Source organism: Wyeomyia smithii, chromosome 2, assembly GCF_029784165.1.
Source record: "Wyeomyia smithii strain HCP4-BCI-WySm-NY-G18 chromosome 2, ASM2978416v1, whole genome shotgun sequence".
In the NCBI taxonomy this organism is placed as follows: Eukaryota; Metazoa; Arthropoda; class Insecta; order Diptera; family Culicidae; genus Wyeomyia; species Wyeomyia smithii.
Window position 1 is genome coordinate 159,502,216 of NC_073695.1, and position 19,773 is coordinate 159,521,988.

The 19,773-nt window shown below is 38.3% G+C and overlaps 1 protein-coding gene across 5 annotated transcripts in view; it reads left to right on the forward strand.

Annotated features, from left to right (window-relative positions):
* The window catches only part of LOC129725827 (transcription-associated protein 1), a 106,246-nt gene extending 89,637 nt beyond the window's left edge, over positions 1–16,609 (forward strand). For all 5 annotated transcript variants that reach the window (XM_055682087.1, XM_055682090.1, XM_055682089.1 and 2 more), the window contains 9 exons: positions 2,923–3,255; positions 4,425–4,663; positions 4,859–5,003; positions 5,057–7,618; positions 12,117–13,715; positions 13,773–14,868; positions 14,925–15,150; positions 15,210–15,852; positions 15,915–16,609. In XM_055682087.1, the coding sequence (XP_055538062.1) occupies positions 2,923–3,255; positions 4,425–4,663; positions 4,859–5,003; positions 5,057–7,618; positions 12,117–13,715; positions 13,773–14,868; positions 14,925–15,150; positions 15,210–15,852; positions 15,915–16,499 (7,428 nt within the window). In that variant the 3' untranslated portion in view covers positions 16,500–16,609. The remainder of the gene's footprint in view (positions 1–2,922; positions 3,256–4,424; positions 4,664–4,858; positions 5,004–5,056; positions 7,619–12,116; positions 13,716–13,772; positions 14,869–14,924; positions 15,151–15,209; positions 15,853–15,914) is intronic.
* Positions 16,610–19,773: the final 3,164 nt, after the last annotated feature.

Consider the following 19,773-nt stretch of genomic DNA (forward strand, 5'->3'; position numbering starts at 1 on the left):
TTTCTTTTCATAACTTTTGAACCACAAGTTCAATCTTTATAAAATTCAAAAGTTAAGAGTATTTCTTAACTTTTGATTTTTATAATTGCTATTTATATTTTTCTTCTAATTTTGTTCAAATCGGTTGTGTAGTTTTCGAGATAACGATGTTTCATGATTTTTACATTTTGATACATAACCTCTAAACTATAAATACGATTACAATAAAATTCAATAGTGTCTTATGGGACAACAAGACCTCTCATTTGCAATTAATTTCATGAAAATCGGTCCAGCCATCTCTGAGAAAAGTGAGTGAGAATTAAAATCTGCACATACACACACATACGCACACACACACACAAACAGAAAATGCTCAGCTCGTCGAGCTGAGTCGAGTGATATATGCCATTCGGCCCTTTGGAGCTCTTTAATACTTTCGGTTTTGCAAGTGATTGCTATACCTTTCTAGAAGAAAGGCAAAAATATGATTAAACATAATCGCTCGTTTTGTTGCACATGTTTAGAGACAGTTTCATAACTGTTATGTTTGCACGAAATTGAAAATTCCGAGGGGGTCAGGTTGTTCAGCGTTACGTAATGGAGGGGGGGGGGGGGGTCATATCGAACGTTGCTTATCGTTACATAGGAAGAGAGGGGGTCTGAAATCTAGATTTTTAGCGTTACGTAATTTGTGTCCAACGCCTTCGATTTTTATCAGAAGTAACCTCTGCTACATGTTGCAGATCCTATCTACGACTTGAGTATTGACCTTCATTTGTTAACTTGATTAAGCTGAGTGTATAAACTCGATACGACAGTTGACTTCTAATGGAAATCCTACTGACTCCGGTACACTGGTAGCACATCTGTTCAACTAAAGAACCAAAAACGAGACATACCATTCATACCTTCCCGTGGTGAAGAATTATTTCGGTCTCTCTTGCATTCATACGAAAACAAAAAGCAAAAAGAGTGCGCGACCTTCGAATTCGACGTCGAGAGATTTCTTTGTTCTCTCCGGTACTGGTATTGCGAGAGTGCCTTTACATGATAAGCGTACAGTACCACCCGAATACGTGCAATGTTTTTTTGTTAGTTTTTTAAAAATGAATTTCGTTGTTGCTCGAGTTGAAAACCGAATATCTTGACTAACAACAATCGTTTTTTTTACATTATACCTTATGTCGTAAGCAGCGCTGTGTATAGCGCGTCCAATATGCATTATTGTCGTTAGTCGAGAAATTCGGTTTCTAACTCCAACGAAAATATCTAAGTAATTCAAATAACTGGTTAAAATTTGTTAAGCAATACTTGAATGGTTGAGAAATTTTCAGTTTAATTTTTTCATTCATATTGACTGAATTGTTACTGAAATCCAGCTTTAAAAATCTCTTGAATGCGGCCCTGTCTTAACTTGATTTTGATAGATTTAAGATCACCTTTTTCTCTGGTCAAAAGCAAAGCCTTGGTGCTACATTCCGATTCGGAACTCGACCTTCTGTTTATTATACAAGGACTTCGCAGCCAACTGTTAAGTGTACAGGACAATTGCGAGGCTAGTGCTTAGATCCTACTGACACTAACAGTCTCTTCCGAGTCGAGACTCGAACCTACGACGACTGGCATGTTAAGGCAGCATCGTACCTCGAGACTAGCTGGGAGGGATGTCTGGCCATTGAAGCAAAAAAAGAATACATTTTTGTTGCATGTTTAAACTATTGGAGCGAACTGCTCGAACGATGCACTGTAAAATCAATGTAGGATGGAACAGCGAAAAACGAATGCGACAGCGTGGGCTAGGATTTGTAGCAGAGTTCTGTTCGAAGTTGCATATCTGTTCTGTGCTGGTAGTGTTGGCAGAAAAGACGATTTCCAGCATGTGATTCATATTCATACCACAAAAGATCAAAATAATGCTCGCAGTGGTCCAAATCTTACAAAAAAAAAAAAATGTGATTCATACTGAACTTTGAACAGCTATAGCTTCTTTCAGGAAAATCCTAGTTTTCTAGTGTCTTCGGCAAAGTTGTTGAACATTTAAAATACTATCCTTGAACGTGATGCAGGGAATTAATAAAGCATTATTATAGAATGAATTAAGCAATAAAGCACTAGAGTTCTCACTTCCGGTAAGTTCAAGATTATTTGGGGCTCCGAATGGAATCAAAAAAACTTGGTTCTTAAAGATTGATCACTCTGCTCCACCCTAGTATGTATGTGTGTGAATATGACTGTTTGTATTGAATAAGTATGCTGCCGCGTAGCAAGTCCTCGAGCTTGCTATGGCGTTATACACAAATTACGTAACGCATGAAGGGGGGGAGGGGGGTTGAGCTTGCGTTACTTATTGTGACATATGGGGGAGGGGGGGATGTAGTTGAAACAGTTACGTAACTGTGGTTTTCCTTCAAAACCGCATTTTTTGTGGGTTAGGCGTTACGTAATTTTATGGGGGGAGTCATGTTGAACGTTACTCATCGTTACATAGGGGAGGGGGTCTAAAATCCGGGTTTTCAGCGTTACGTAATTTGTGTACGACGCCTATGCGCTGCAGTATGTTGATGCTAACAAGTACCTAGTTATCTCTACTGTGCTGTGACGTATTTTGAAGGTATAGTTACTTTCAGAATACATCACAGCACAGTCTTATATATTCTATACATCGCTTCCCATGATTATCTGCCATTAGATAATGGAAAAATATAAAAAAAGTATAGTATATGATTGGTTTGATTATAGCGTATCTTGACTTTTGATCACTCTCTCGCCTTTACTCTTAATTGATCTTGACTTTTGAAAATAGTTTTGTCGTAATAATAAATAAATCAAATTATCTACTAATGTTTCCTGAAGTTTATTTATCAATGCTCTTTCAAAAAGTATGACAATATCATAGTAATGTTAGCAAAATCAAAAACTAACTTTGATTTGTTTTTACAGATTCATGCAGGTATTCGTCCGTTGTTAATGCAACTTGGTGATCATCGTAATCTAACTCTCAATGGTGCCAAGCGGTTATCCTACCTGACACAACTCTTTCCGTCAATGTTTAATGAAAAATTGTGTGATTCTTTGCTGCAAATTGTTAAAAAATTACTAGAAAGCTCTATCGTTGCAAACAAAAGTTCAAACTTTTTAGCTGCGTCAAAATCTGGCGAAACAGAGCAGAAAATCGTCACTATAATAGGAATATTTCATCAGATACCAGCAGCATCCGCTAAATTTATTGATAGTCTCTGTAAACTCGTTTTACAAACAGAAAAAAGTTCGATGGTATTTATATGTTAATGAAGTTATAGATGAATTTCGCGCCAACTTGATCAAATGTTTTCAGCACCCGCTCCGAATTCAATGCAACTTCGTGGGTGTGTATATCTCACTAAACTAAGTAACTTTGCATACTTATTTTTTTAAAATTGATGTAAGCTTATATTCGTAAAAAGCAGAAGTTTTTGAACCTGTTTTTTTTTTTCAAAGTTATTTATTTTTGGTCAAAAACTTCAGATAGTGTCAAATGTTATAGCGATTTTTTTTATTCCACTGGGTCAGTGCCAACCTAACCAGCAATAATGAAATGATATTGCGATTTACGACGCAAGTAAGGAAGAGATGTCAGATAGTTGTTTACGAATTAAGCCCATGCGGTGGTGTGCTGAAATTCAAAAATTTTACAGTACGCTGCGGATGTAGTGTCAGGTCAAAACTAAGCAAATAAAGAGGGGTTTTAACGGTTTTGAGGTTTTGACAGCAGTTGGGTTAGCTCCAGGTTAAAACTAAGTGGGCTCTGGGAATAAAGAATTTCACTATTAGTCTAGATAAATTTTCGAAAATAAGTATCCAACGTTGTTTAATTTAAGGTCTACATACCCACAAAGTTTTACTTATAGCGATTTTTTTCATTCCACTGGGTCAGTGCAAATCTACGTAGGAATGAAGCGACGACATCGCGATTTACGATGCAAGTAAAAAAGAGATGTTAATTGTTTACGACTAAGCATGTGCGGTGGTGGGCTAAAACCGAGTTATTGACATCCCTATACCGAATAACAATGAATGACAATGAACTCATGTCCTAGGCTCAATCCATTTGTGCCTGCTGTCAGTTGTCAGATAAAGGTGTACGAGATGTGGTGGTGATATGCTATCTCGTTTACACATACGTTAAGACGTTAGCCCTTGAAACCTGTCGCGGTGCCAAAGGAGTGGCTAAAACTGACAAATTTTACGGTGCACTTCGGGCAGCACACCAGGTTAATACTGGGTCAAAATCGAGCAAATGAGCAAGGGTTTTTTTAAGCAGTTAGGTTGGCTCCAGGTCAAAACGAGATGAGCTGTGAAATAAAGAAATTTGCTATAAATTTTGGGAGGGTGCTGTTAGTCGAGTTGGTGCGAAATCCGTCATAGTGAAATATACATATCTGCAACAAATTTGATCTTTCCAGATTGAATCGTGCTCACCATATCGACCTCCACTGGTGAAATTCTTGCTAAAATTTCCAAAAGAAACTATGGAAATTTTGCTGAGTGACATAAATGTAAAAGATCCGCAATGGAATAGATTTACAATTTATTTAATGAAACATAAGGATGGATTCCCGTTCCGAAATGCAATACAAGAGAAAAGTCACCGTTTGATTCAACTGATTCTAATCAACGCAGAAGGAAGCACTTCTAATCTAGCGTAAGTGACATTTTGTAGCTTTTGCACATCTTATTATCAATAGTAATAAAAAAAATCATAGTATCACAATAATGTAGATACGACATGACAGATAGCCTTCTTGAAAAGCAATGCAGTAGAATTTTGAATTTGAAAAACTAGAGCATTTTCTTAAAATTAAGTTGGCTGCTAAACAACATATTATTCAATTTCTAGAAAACCTATTGAAGAACGTTATGAAGCCCAAAGGCATGCTATTTTGGCTATTCACATATTGATTGAATTTGAGAGTCCTTGGATATCAACACAAAGCGATATTATAGCAGCGTTAAAAACAATTTGGAAAAACGATCTGTACAAGGTAAATAAAATGTTCTTTTACCTATATACTTCATAAACATGATTTTTTTGCAGACCTGCCAATCGTCCGTTGTTTGTGATATATGGCATTTAACAGCAAAAATTTTAATAGAATATTTTTCACATAACACCAATGAAATACCATTACTGTTCCAGTTACTACGCGCATTATGTTTACGGTTTATTCCCGATTTTCAGTTCTTTCGCGACTATCTCCAGAACACAGTGTGCCAAAGCTATACCGTTGATTGGAAGAGGAAATGTTTTTTTCATTTTGTAGAGCATTTTGCCAACCCTGAAGTATCGCAAGATTTAAAAGCAAAAATTTTAACGTTGATCATCATTCCTAGTTTTGCCAATAGTTTCGAGAAAGGCGAAGGTAACAAATTGGTCGGGGCACCACCAGCACCATACCAAGAGGATGATAATAACGTTGTATCTGTTTTTATTAACAAAGTCATCGATCCAGAAAAACCTTTTGCCAATGAAGATGCTGTCAGAATAGCACTACTGCAGTTTGCTTGTTTGTTAGTTGAAAGAGCTTCACCTCATATCCACGATGGAGATGCCAATAACAAGCGAGAAGGGAACAAGTTAAGAAGACTTATGACATTCGCGTGGCCCTGCTTGTTGCCAAAGAATTGTGTTGACCCTGCTGCAAGATATCATGGTCATTTATTACTTAGTCATATAATAGCTAGACTTGCTATTCATAAACGAATTGTACTTCAAGTATTTCATTCTTTACTAAAAGCTCATGCTGTTGAAGCTAGAACTGTAGTAAAACAAGCGTTAGAAGTACTAACCCCAGCCATGCCATTGCGAATGGAAGATGGCAACACAATGCTGACTCATTGGACTAAAAAAATAATTGTTGAGGAAGGTCACTCCATGCAACAGTTGTTCCATATTCTACAATTGTTAGTAAGGCACTTCAAAGTGTATTATCCTGTTCGACATCACTTAGTACAACAAATCATAAATTCTATGCACCGCCTAGGATTCACTGTTAATGCTACTATTGATTATCGCAAGCTATCGGTAGAGCTGGCAGAAGTAATTATTAAATGGGAATTGCAGCGAATCAAGGACGAAACTGATGACAGCACTGAAGATGAGGACAGTAAGGTTCAAAGCGACAATAAACAACAAGCAGGCGGAGGAATCAAAAGAACTATCCAAGATGAAGAGCCAAAGAAAAAAATAGCTACTGGCGAAACAAACCCACAACCTTCACCAAGTAGTTCATCAACAATAATTAATGTTACGAATTCCAAAGTAGAAGGTTCAGGCCGAGCTATAGATCGTGTTCATTGCGATGCTGTTTTGAATTTTTTGTTTAGAATGGCTTGTCAGCTTAATGACGTATCAACAACACCTGGTACAGTATCACCAGGAGAAAGTCTGTCTCGACGGTGCGTTACACTTCTGAAATTGGCAATAAAACCTGATGTTTGGCAGCAGCCTTTTGATTTAAAGCTGACATGGCTTGATAAAGTGTTTACTAGCGTTGAAGGTCAGCAGCCTAATATTGGAAATGTTTGCACTGCTTTAGAGTTATTGACATTCCTTTTAACTGTATTGAAGAAGGATCAAATTCTGGTAACATTTCGACCATTACAGCGAGGACTTTCTGCTTGCGTAACTTGTCCAAATACCAGGGTTATCAAACTTATGCATGGGTTACTGTCACGTCTAATGGCAATTTTTCCGACGGACTCACATCATAAACATGATGAATTGGAGACACTTTATGCTACTATTAGTAAAATGATTTTTGAAGGATTGGCCGCCTACGAGAAAAATCCTCAAGCTAATCCGTCAACATTATTCGGTACATTGATGACACTAAAAGCTGCTTGTACCAATAACCAGAGCTATATTGATCGATTAATAATACCATTTATGCGTCTACTGAATCGCTTGACCAAAGAACATCTTGGAGGTATTGTTAATAATCCAAACGGTAATGGTGAAGCTGCAAACAATGCTGGTTCGATCGCGCTGGAGTTACTCGTGGTTTCACTTGATTTAGTAAAAAATCGCGTGGTTGTTATGAGTGTCGAAATGCGGAAAATGTTCATTGGCGGAATTCTTGTAGGACTAATAGAGAAAAGTAACGACGTGAAAGTTATTAAGGCGATCGTTAAAATGATAGAAGAATGGATGAAAAATAAGAACACTCCGGTAACCGTGACACAAGCACCAACGCTGCGAGAAAAATCTATTCTTTTAGTGAAATTGATGCAGTACGTTGAGAAACGTTTTGTTGATGATCAAGATCTTAATGGACAGTTTTTGGAACTGATAAATTACATCTATCGAGACGAACAATTAAAGGTGACTGAGCTTACCTCCAAATTAGAGGCAGCCTTTTTGGCTGGCTTACGTTGTAATCAACCAAAAATTCGAGCGAAGTTTTTTGAAGTTTTTGACGGATCTATGAGAAGACGTTTGCATGATCGTCTTCTTTACATAATATGTTCACATGCCTGGGATTCTATCGGACAACACTATTGGATTAAGCAATGTATTGAACTACTTATACTTACTGCGAATACAAGCACGCAAATTCAGAACAGTAACGATAATCACCTTCTACCGAGCATCTCTTCGGTAAGTGTATTATACGATTAAATGACAATGACCTGATTCTATATATTGTTCTAATTGCACCAACACTACATTAAGTAACCCGAAAGATCATCTAGTATATGACAGAGTTTGAAGAATGTAATAAAACAGATAGTTAAAAATGTCTAAATTATTTTTCGAGCAGATCTGATTTACCATCACGATGCTCCTGCGGACCGTTATTATCAAAAAATCTCTTTATCTCTGGGTAAATTTATAAAAAAAATCGTTGGTAGCATTTTTGAGTTATGTCCAAGCATGGAAATTTTCACTCACTAGCAATATTTCATGCAAATGTGTTCTTTGATTCATCAGGTATCGTTCAATTGTTTCCACTCGCGTACAAGTTTTCCATAGAAACGCTGCTGGTTGTTTTTCGCTTCTAAGAGTTCCGAATACTATAGAAGAAGACTGAATGATTCACACACGATAGTATTTATTGTATCCAAGTTCACTTGCATTCAACGGTATCGCGAGAATCTTTAGAGATTTTATCGCCAGTGACACCTACAAAATTGTAAATCCAAATGAACGTTAAATTGCGTTTAACTGTTTGCTTACTGGAGCAAATAGGTATCATCAATGCTAACGGAAATGGTAGCATGGTGCATTAGCATGTGATATTTGAAATCACTAAGAATCATCGCGGTATATCACGGTGAAAGCACGACGTGGAGTAACCGAATTACGCCTGCAAGCAACCAACATTTGAAAGAATCGCTGCGATCGCTCGATTGCAATCGTATACGATTCTTTCGTGAAACACTCGCTTTATGTTGCTCGCTCCCCCTAAAGCAGGCAATACTGAAACAAAATCATCAAAGAAAGCTACTATATATTTCTTTGCTATAAGTTGTCTCTTGCATGCGTGAGAATGTGTAACTTTTAATAGCGATGGTTTGCTGGGATTAAAAGCTTATGAATAGCAAGTTCAGAAATGATACCCGAATGATTGTAATGCGATACGATTTTTTTCCATCCTTGGTTATGTCCATTTTATGTTTAAATGGCCGATATTCTTAGGAACTTCATACACACTGCACCAGTAATTGGTTTTAGTCTCTCAAATTTCAATTTGTAGGTATAGATATCTGTCTACCTATCAACAATTGACTTAGCCAAAAAACAAACCTAAGCTTTAAAAGACCGTAACTTCTTAATTTCAATGAAAATTATTCTAGTGAGAGGTTACTCAACCAATTCGAACTCGATAAATACATGAACAATGAACGAAAGATAGATAAATCCTTTACAATTCAGTTTTACGGTTGCAGAACTCGCCTACTTGTACCGAAGATAAAGTTGAAATAAAGCCATTACCTAAAAATATAACCTAAAACAACGTCACTGTGATACAGACAAATTAATTGCACTTTGTTCCGAATTAAATAATCAAATTTATAATAATTAAATGATGCCAGGACGTTTTCAAGCTTACAGAGTACAAATTGCTCCCCTTTGTCCACACTAATAAGATAGAGCAAGGCTAATATATTTGTTACACTTTTTATTCTCGCAAACCTCTAAGTGCAAATTTTTACAGGAGTCGATTCAGTAGTTTCTGAGTCCATAGGGAACAGGCTAGACTGACAAACAACGATGCCTACTATGATTCAAATTTTTCACGTAAACTAGTGACATTCCTGTCAATTTTCAACGCCTACTACAGTTTAAGGACTTATTCCAGTAATCACAACATAACTTGAAACAAACTTTTGACATCTGGCTTATATATCAATAAAACATTGAGATGAAGAGGTTACGCCCTTTTCAAAGCTTAGGCTTGTTTTTTGGTTATGCTAATTGCCCGTGGGTTTGCGAAATATCTATACCAGAAATACCAGATGTGCAGATTTGTCTGCAAAACGCAGATTTTTATTGATTTGCAGATATTCACAGATTTTCCATAGTTTCTGCAGATTTTTGTCAGAGTCTCCTTATATTTGCGCAGTTTTTCTCAAAATGTGTGCAGATTTTCACAGACTTTTACCAGCGCGAGCGAAATTTTTTCGAATTACCAATAGATTTTTTTCAGATTTCAATTAGATTTTTTCAGTTTTTCGAGCAGTTGCAGACATTTTTCAAAAACATCTGGCATCTCTGATCTATACCCACAAAGTATCGTTTAAATCTGAGAGACTAAAACCAGACCGATGACATGGCAACTGTTTCCTGAAGCCGCCGCCGATGATGATGACGCTAGTGTTGAAAATATGATAAGCTCCGTTCATTGTGCCGCATGTGTTACTGTACAGATTTTTTTCGTGCTTCTAACTATATTGAATTTAGGGCTATCCAGAACGTGTTGAAACATGTTTGAACATCACCATTTGTGTCCCGCACAAAATCCATAGAACGTTCAAAGCAAAACAGTCGTTCTTCGCTTTTTGCATTCCTACACACCACTTGCAGCAACAGTTGATCTCGCATGGACGGAGCTTATTCGGCTGTTTCGCAAGCACTGACAGCCTTTTGACGGATAATCGAGCCAGAGAGCCAGAGAAAAACGGCTTTAAGCAAAATGTATGGGGATGACGTTCGTGACAGGGATGTGACTAAAACCAATACTGGTGCAGTGTGTATAAATTTCCTTAGAATATCGGCCTATTTAACATAAAATGGACATAACTTAAAAATGCCACCAACGATTTTTTTTTAATTCACCCAGGTATGATGAACATGATAACGAACAAACTGGCGTTCACCGTATTGATGGTATTTTTTGTTTTATAATAACGGTCTGTGGGAGCACCGTGCCATCAATTCTGTATTTTGATAATAAATAGCAAACACCCGGGCGCTATCACAGAATATCAATATATTTAGTCGCAGTGAGTGGTCCATACTTTAATAAGAAGCAGCACTTCGACTTCACTAGATTATTCAGCGAGGCTCCTGCAAATCCAATTCCAACAATCTTGCGTCTCAACTCATTTGAATTCAAATCCAGTTTTTCTTTCTTCTCGGTAATATTTACAACCGGACAACAAAAATGCTATGCTAAGAACATGCGAAATTCTATCCTAAAATTTTAAAAGTTTTTGTAAAAAAATGAAATGTAAAATTTCTCTATCTATCTGTCCCGAGCCACGATTCGAACTTACTACACCTGAGTTGTTAGACCAAAATCGTTCCCCGAGACTCAGTTCATTAGATCAGAATGGTATTTAAAAAACGATAAACTTCATTCAACTTCAACTGAACGTATTTAATCATTTCTACTAAATTCTTCGAAAAAGAATCAATAGTAGTGTTATTTCCGCATGTGTATCTGAATCAAAATCAGTGAATATTTGGTAATTGGATTAAGTAAACTCATCTGGCACTCTAAATAAATGATTTGATAATGTAAACTCTATAAAAACATACCGCGTAAAAAACGACTTTTCTGAAAAATCCGCGTAACTGAACGGCCGTAATTTCACAAACCGACGTGAGGGCCATAGTTGTTTCTTTGTGTTTTTAGCACCCAAACGATAAAACATGCCAAATTTGACCTGCAAACGCCAAAATTTGATCAAAAGTGTTAGAAATAGCGCTATCAAATCACGAGAATGATATAGCGTAGTGACGTATGTTCAACACAACTATGTGTACTGTTACTGTTTCCTGCTTTTACTGTGTCCACAACAAAATGACGTTGTAAATATAATTTCAGTTGGTAAACCTTTTTCCGCAAGTCATGTGAGATTACGGCATTCAGTAGACCAATCTGTAATATTTTTTCAGTGTCCACGACTAAAAAAACTCGCTTGATTCCAGCATTAGCTCCTGGCCAAAACGACGCGAAATCAACAATATTTTTCAAATTATGGAATGGAATATTAATACTTTTAAAATGTAGCGAAAGCACACTAGTGACTAGAAAGACACTTGTCAGAGAGACACGCTATCCCAGAATCTGTGACATCTAGTAGCTCAATTTTATTAAAACCACGGAACATTTCAAAGGTGCGCGGGATACTCTAGATCAGTGGTTTCTAACGTTTTTGTCTTTGCGACCCCCTTTGCTAAGGACAAAGAGCTCCTCGGCCCCTTTTGCGAAGCACAAAAAAGATCGTGGCCCCCTAAAAAATTAAATACAAGTTTTGTAATACGAGGCTGTGTTTGTCAGTTTCACATCGTTCTTACTCGGTCTAATTTACTGAATGTCTTTGTCTTAATTTTCAGAAAAATTAGAGAAGAAATTTCATTCACCTGTCAAATTTACCAACGCCCTCGTGGCTCTCCTAGATTAGTTTGGCAGCACCTTACCGGCCGCGTACCCCCGTTCGGGAACCACTGCTCTCGATGAATGCTGGTTACTTTTTTCATCTATGTGTGCTCATTTCAATTATGTACCTTTCTGTGTTGGCGTCCCGTTTATGCTGACTGAGAGCGAAATGGATTTTTTTCCTAAAAAATATCTGCTCCAATTTTTTTGAAATATTTTCAAAAAAAAATCTCTTTACAAGATACTAATTGGATGATTCAATTATAGGTAATAAACTTCGCGGAGTCAGATGAAAAAAAAAATTTTGTTATCTACACGTCACTGCAAAACGACTCTACAGAAACGTTCGATCCCATAGAAGATAAGGAAGATGCTTTTGATATGGATATGAGCGTGGATTCCAACATCTCACGTCACGAGGAGAGCGAACGGCCTGTGGCGAATCGACAAGCTGCTCTAGCTAAGCTCATCAGTCGCCAAGCCGAGTTTTTAGAAGCGAGTCGAAAGGTTCGAACAGAACAATTTTTAGTAGCCACTGCGCAATTATGTCATATGGATACAACTTTGGCCGAGAAAGTTTGGTTGGGTGTGTTTCCTCGTCTTTGGTCTATCTTAGACCAAGGACAGCAACAAGCAATAGATCGAGAAATAGTACCCTTTCTTTCATCGGGTACGCATATAATACAAAAAGACTGTCACCCTAGTGCTTTGCATACATTTATAGAGGCGCTGGCACATTGTATTCCTCCGGTATATATTCCACCAAATCTAATGGCGTATTTGGGTAAAGCGCACAACCTTTGGCACCGCATGACACTGATGTTGGAAGACATGGCATTGAATTGGCCTAACCACAAAGAACTTGCTGCTGAATATTCCGAGTTTGAGGAGGAGCATACCAAGGATTGTTCATATGTCATGGATCCACTTTCACAAATGTATTCGTCATTGCATGAAGAGGATTTGTGGGCAGGGCTTTGGTTGAAATATGCCAAATATCCCGAAACTAACTTAGCTATTGCTCACGAACAGATGGGTTTCTTCGAAGAAGCTCAGAGTATTTATGATTCAGCAATGACACGATTTAAGCAAGATCTCAACAACGGATTAACTCCAATGGATATGAATAGTGAAATTTTATTATGGGAGAACCAATGGATTCGTTGCGCAAAAGAATTGAATCAATGGGATATATTAATGGACTACGGCCAGTTATGCAAAGACAAAAACTCGTACCTCATTATGGATAGCGCTTGGAGAGTGCCAGATTGGACACTTATGAAGCAAGCGCTTCTCAAAGTAGAGCAATCTTGCCCTAAACAGGTAGGATACAAAGTTAATTTATATCGAGGTTATTTGACTATACTGAATCAAGAGGAGCAACATCAATCATCCGTGGAACGTTATGTTGAGATGGCATCAGCTTATTGTATGCGTGAGTGGCGTCGATTACCCCCTATTGTATCACATATTCATCTTCCGATATTGCAAGCATCTCAGCAAATTATGGAACTTCAGGAAGCAAGTCAGATACATCAAGGGTTACTTCAAAATCGCAGTTCGTCATTACATGATATGAAAGCTATAGTTAAAACGTGGCGAAACCGTTTGCCAGTGATAGCAGATGATTTATCTCATTGGAGCGATATTTTCACTTGGCGTCAACATCACTATCAAATTATAACTACTCATCTTGAACAACAAGGTGACAGTAATGCTCCCTGTATGCTGGGCGCCCATGCTTCAGCACAAACAATTATTCATTTCGGAAAAATTGCCCGAAAGCAAAACTTGACTGGGGTTTGCCAAGATTCACTATATCGGATTTATACAATTCCTTCGGTACCAGTAGTAGACTGTTTTCAGGTACGTTTTCAAAGCGTTTGTCCCGTTGAATATTATAATAATTATACATTATTACAGAAAATTCGGCAACAAGTTAAATGTTGTTTACAAATGGCTGCCGTGAACAGTAGATCAGAACTATCTGAGGCGTTAGAAGTTATAGAACCCACTAATTTAGACTACTTTTCGAAAGAAATGACAGCAGAGTTTTATGCATTGAAGGGTCTTTTGTTAGCACAAACTGGGCGCTCGGAAGAAGCAAATAAAGCGTTTAGCGCTGCAACTCAATTATATGATACACTAATTAAAGCATGGGCATTATGGGGTGATTATTTGGAACACATTTTTACTATGGATCCACGTCAAGTCAACATTGGTGTGTCTGCTATAACTTGTTTTTTACATGCTTGTCGCAATCAGAATGAAAGTAAATCTCGTAAATATCTTGCTAAAGTTTTGTGGTTGCTATCCTACGATGAAGACAAGTCGCTGCTAGATGCCTTGGATAAGTATGCGGTAGGAGTGCCTCCGCTCCAATGGGTGCCTTGGATTCCTCAGCTCCTCTGTAGTCTAGTTCAATATGAAGGAACTGTGATCTTAAACTTGCTCAGTCAAGTCGGCAGAATGTTTCCACAGGCAGTCTATTTTCCGATTCGAACCCTCTATCTGACATTGAAAATCGAACAGCGAGAAAGATACAAAAGCGTTGAGCAAGCTTCTGCTGCTGCACAAAAAATGGCTATGAATAAAACAGAACCAGCAGGTGGGCAAGTAACTATTTCAACCCAACCTGGCGGAACTGGGAATCAGCAAACTACTGCTCCAACTCTCGTTCAACCTGGAAGTGAGAGTCAGCAGAATCCGAGCGGCGCTTCCTTACAAACAGCAACTACTCCAATTCGCGCGACTCCACCTATGTGGAGATGTTCGAAAATTATGCATGTGCAACGTGATATTCATCCTACCGTCTTGAGTTCACTAGAGGGTATTGTAGATCAAATGGTTTGGTTCCGAGAAAATTGGTATGAAGAAGTATTAAGACAGCTACGACAGGGGTTAACGAAATGCTATGCGATTGCATTTGAAAACCGTTGCTCCGTCAATGAAGCAACAATTACACAGCATACATTAAATTTTGTAAAGAAGCTGGTGTCTACTTTTGGCATAGGAATTGGTATAATTGAATTTCTATCATTATTGCCACAAGTATTGATTATATTTTATTTTCAGAAAACATTTCAAGTTCCGTGTCCTCGAATTTCTCATCTGCTGCATCGGAATCGCTAGCGAGGCGTGCTCAGGCTACCGTTCAAGACCCTGTATTCCAGAAAATGAAAGGACAGTTTACCAGTGATTTCGATTTTTCGCAGCCAGGTGCCACAAAATTGCATAATCTAATAAGCAAACTGAAGATATGGATAAAAATTCTGGAAAATAAGACAAAGCAGCTTCCAAAGTAATCTATAACTTCTAAAAATACATTATTAAGTTTTTACATGAATTGTTATATTTCAGATCATTCCTAATTGAGGAAAAGTGCAGGTTTTTATCTAATTTCAGTCAAAAAACAGCGGAGGTTGAATTACCTGGTGAACTTCTTCTTCCGAAACATTCTCATTATCACATCAGGATTGCTCGTTTTATGCCGAGAGTAGATATTGTGCAGAAACATAATACTGCTGCCCGCCGGTTATACATTCGAGGAACGAATGGAAAAATCTATCCATATTTGGTCGTCAATGATACCGGTTTGGGAGACGCTCGTCGCGAAGAACGAGTGCTACAGTTATTACGAATGTTAAACAATTATTTAGCCAAGCAAAAAGAAACATCCAAACGTTTTCTTCACATAACGGTACCAAGGGTAGTTGCAGTTTCACCGCAAATGCGTCTTGTAGAGGATAACCCGTCCAGTATTTCTTTACTGGATATATATAAAACCAGTTGTATCAAACTTAACATAGAACATGATTCTCCAATCGCGCGATATTACGAAAGATTGGCAAAGGTTCAAGCAAGAGGCTCACAAACCAGTCATAATGTGCTAAGAGATATTTTAAGAGAGGTACAGGTTGCAATGGTTCCTAACACAATGGTAAAAGATTGGGCGTTGCGTAACTTTTATTCTGCTACGGATTTCTGGCAATTCAGAAAAATGGTATTGTTTAAGAATAAATCCATAGATCAACTCGTCAATATATTTGTTATATTCTTTTTCAGTTTACTTTGCAACTGTCGTTATCGTGCACATTGGAATATGCGCTTTATCTAACTCGACTCAATGCGGATATGATGTACATTCATCAGGATTCCGGACTAATGAACGTTTCATATTTCAAATTCGATGTTGATGATAACACTGGTCTGTTAGATGTTAACAGACCAGTTCCGTTCCGATTAACACCTAATATTGTGGAATTCTTATCGGTTATTGGCGTTGCTGGTCCTCTGACAGGTTCAACAATTGCAGTAGCTCGTTGTTTGGTTCAACCAAATTTCAAACTACCTGCCATTTTAAGAGCTATTTTACGAGATGAAATTATTGCAGTGCAGAAAAAACGTCTTTTAGATGAAAAATTGATCGATCAAAATACGGATCTTACACAGGAAAACCCTACTGTCGAAATCGATGCAGACACAGTTATTACCACAGTGAATAAAGCTGTTAGTAATATCGTAAGCCGTTTGAATTGTTTGGCAAGATTTGATAACTTAGAAATCAATCGTATGAGTACATTGGTTCAAATCGCTAGTAATCCCGACAATTTATGTAGAATGGACCCTACTTGGCACCCATGGTTATAAATCTTTATCATGTCAATTCGGGTTTTTCAACACGTAGTAAGTCTAGCAAACATACATATAATCATTGTAATAAGTAACCAAGTATCAAAAATAAAAATGTCACAAGACTGTCTTTCACTTTTCATTTAAAAAAAAGTCCGAACCACATGATTACTTGTACTTTTTTCGTCTAGAAAGAAATAAACCACAGACAAACTGTCTGTGATTAAACTTTGAGCAACTGAGAAAATCCATGGGCGCAACTAAGGAAAATTTCTAGGGGGGGGGGGGCTAGTTTTCATGTATGTCATTTTAAAAAAGAGAAAAAAGAGTTTGTTTAATATTTAATAACGCTTAAAATAGTATCGTAAAAGCAGAAACAAATCACTTAGGGATAGAATCTCCGAAGATGTACTGAATATCTTGAACACACCGTCAACGCCAAGCTCTTTCAGCAACACTGATTCGTTATTGAGGAGAGCCAGATTTGGTAAACGGCTGGGCAGTGTTTTTTAACAGTTCACCCGTACTAGTTAGATTAAAATAGAGCCCAGTGTGGTTCAAGGCATAATGCCCTATTCCTACCTCCACGTGGTACCGACTGGGATACGAGCAACCAAGGAAAAACCGGTGAACCGGTGGGAACTTGGTCGTATGCTGACAGGAAGGGGTAGTTGTTCTCCTTAGAGAGCAGCTTGTCTGCGCGTCTACCCCACAGGCTAGGGGCGGCTCAAACAGCGACTGATCCGGACCGGACGGTTGAACTATGAAATGCGGTGTCTCGCCAGCTACATCTATGGCGGCAGCTCCGTCGCGAGACTAGGCATCGCAGCCCTAGTAAGGCAGCATACTAAAATCAACATACTACGGAAAATCAAGAATTCAAAACCCAGCCGACGAAATAAAGCAGGCATTAGACGAAGCAAATATTTGCTATTTTTTAATACAGAATTTATTTTGTGCAAATAAAAATCGTACCAAAAATAGCAAATATTTGCGTCGTCTAATACCTGCTTAAGGACGACGAATAGAAGCTCAGTACATGTAACAGTAGATCGCTTAACGACCCGGATCCCGGATCGTTGCGCTCCAGGAGCTTTGACGGAAAGGAGAGAAGGTACTGTGGATTTGTGGCCGCAAGGCACGATAGCTGCTCGCGTAGAGACATCAAGATCGTCGTTGGGGACATGAACGGAAGGAAAGACTTATATAAGCCGGTTATCGGCCCGCACAGCCTGCTATGCACCAACTTCGCAGCTTCCCGCGGATTAGTAGTCCAAAGTCCTTTCTTTCCTCGACCAACGTGCAGCAAAACAAATTGACCACGTTCTCAACGACGGCCCGTTCTTCTCAGACATTAAGAACGTACGCACCTATCACGGTGATGATAGGACATGACCACTTCGATACAAAAAACTACAAAACCCTGATATAACCGGTAGTCCTCTACGGAAGTCCTTTTGGTGTTTTCGAACAGAAGGTGCCTATCGGCGAACAGAAGGTGACTATCTACGGTGGAGCACAAGCGGACGACGGATAATGGCGACAGCGCATGAACCATGAGCTACAAGCGCTGCTTGGAGAGAACCCCATTGCACACCTGGCGAAAGACAACAGGTTGCGGTGGGCCGGTCACATCGTAAGAATGCCGGACGACAACCCTGTGAAATCACTTCTCTTCAGCAACCCTACCGTCACAAGAAATTAAAGGGCTCAGCGTGCATGATGGCTCGACCAGATCGAAAGAGACTTGCGAGTGATGAGACGTCTGGGGAACGGGTGAAACACAGCCCAAAACCAAGTAAAATAGCGACTTCTTGATACATCACGAGTTATTACAGCTCTCGTCTGACTGGTAAGGTGAGTAAGAGAGCAAGGGTTGAGAATCGATTCTGGGTGCAGAACTAGTTCTTAGCCAATGAATGACGACATCTCAATTTGTGTTGATTTTGATGCTCTGATAAGTAATATGGAATGTAGATATATTGAATACAATCATTCTCTGGGAAATTCTAGGAGAGGGCTAAACACTTTCTTGAGGGGGCTTCAGCTCCCCCTAGCCCCCCCGTAGTTGCGCCCCTGAGAAAATCTAAAAAAATTAACAACGTTGAGTATTGCCCATTGCTCTCTCTGGCAACCTTGCCCGTTTATTATTGTGCTAATTTTTATGATCGTAGTTTTTCTGTTAATTCGACTGTGTTAAAACCTTGATACTCGTACTAATTAGTCCGTTGGTTCGTTGCGATATCATTTTCTGTGAAGATAGTGGAGTTTAGTGCATTACCGGTTTTTTGAGTGTACTCGATCAAAGTGATAAGAGCTTTTGTTATAGAGTTCTCCAAGCGAAAATACACAAACACTACGACACGGCCCGCTTTACACTGTATATTAAAATTTGTGAGAGTGTGAATCAAACTCGGTAGTTTTCTATGCTCTCTTTCAGATGACAGTTCTCACAGGTGACAAAAAATTCTTACAGCTAACAAAAAATAAATCGTAAACATCGCACTAATACAAACGCACCTGGAGAACTCTATGCATTTAGATCAGTTCTAGCCACCTCGCGCATTTCGTTTTCTTTTGAAGCGCCATCAGTGAACAAGCATTCCGCAACCCGTTCGTTATTCGCCATCACTTATGCAATCTGTCATACAAAAATGCTACAAATACTGTGAACCAATAAAAAATCTATAGGTCAGAATTCTTGAAACGGATCACTAGAAATCGCGATTTCTAATTTTTTTAAATAAGTACTGCGGGAAGTTGATGTTCCAATTTTTATTGAAGCAAGTTTTCAAGTTGTTATTATCATTTGAAATTTAGGTCAAAATTGTTTTTAAAAATATTCCATCGAATTTGATGGAATTTTCACAGCAAACGCATTCTAAGTTGTAGTTTACCAAAATATTTTTTGGAGAAAAAAATTATTTTTTTAATAATAACTATTTAAAACAATATGTTGAAAATCTATGTTCTGGGGCACTGAAAAATCTGAAAAAAATCACAAGTATTTTCGACGAAATTTCGAAACTACCCTGGAAATTTCGCGCTGGTGTTATTTTTTGATCAAAAGATATGGGCCTTCAAAGTTGGTGCCGCAACGCATTTTCAAGCGAGGAATGCTCCTAAACCCAGTTTTCTTCAATTCTCATACAAAAAAGTGCACCATAATGTCTAAAAGTAATCACACGGGTGATCTTACTTCGCTGATGCGTTCTGTACGGTTGTCCCCTAACTGAATTTCGCATTATTTTTTTAGTAAAATGTATAGGTAGGCTTGCGAGTTGTTGAGCTT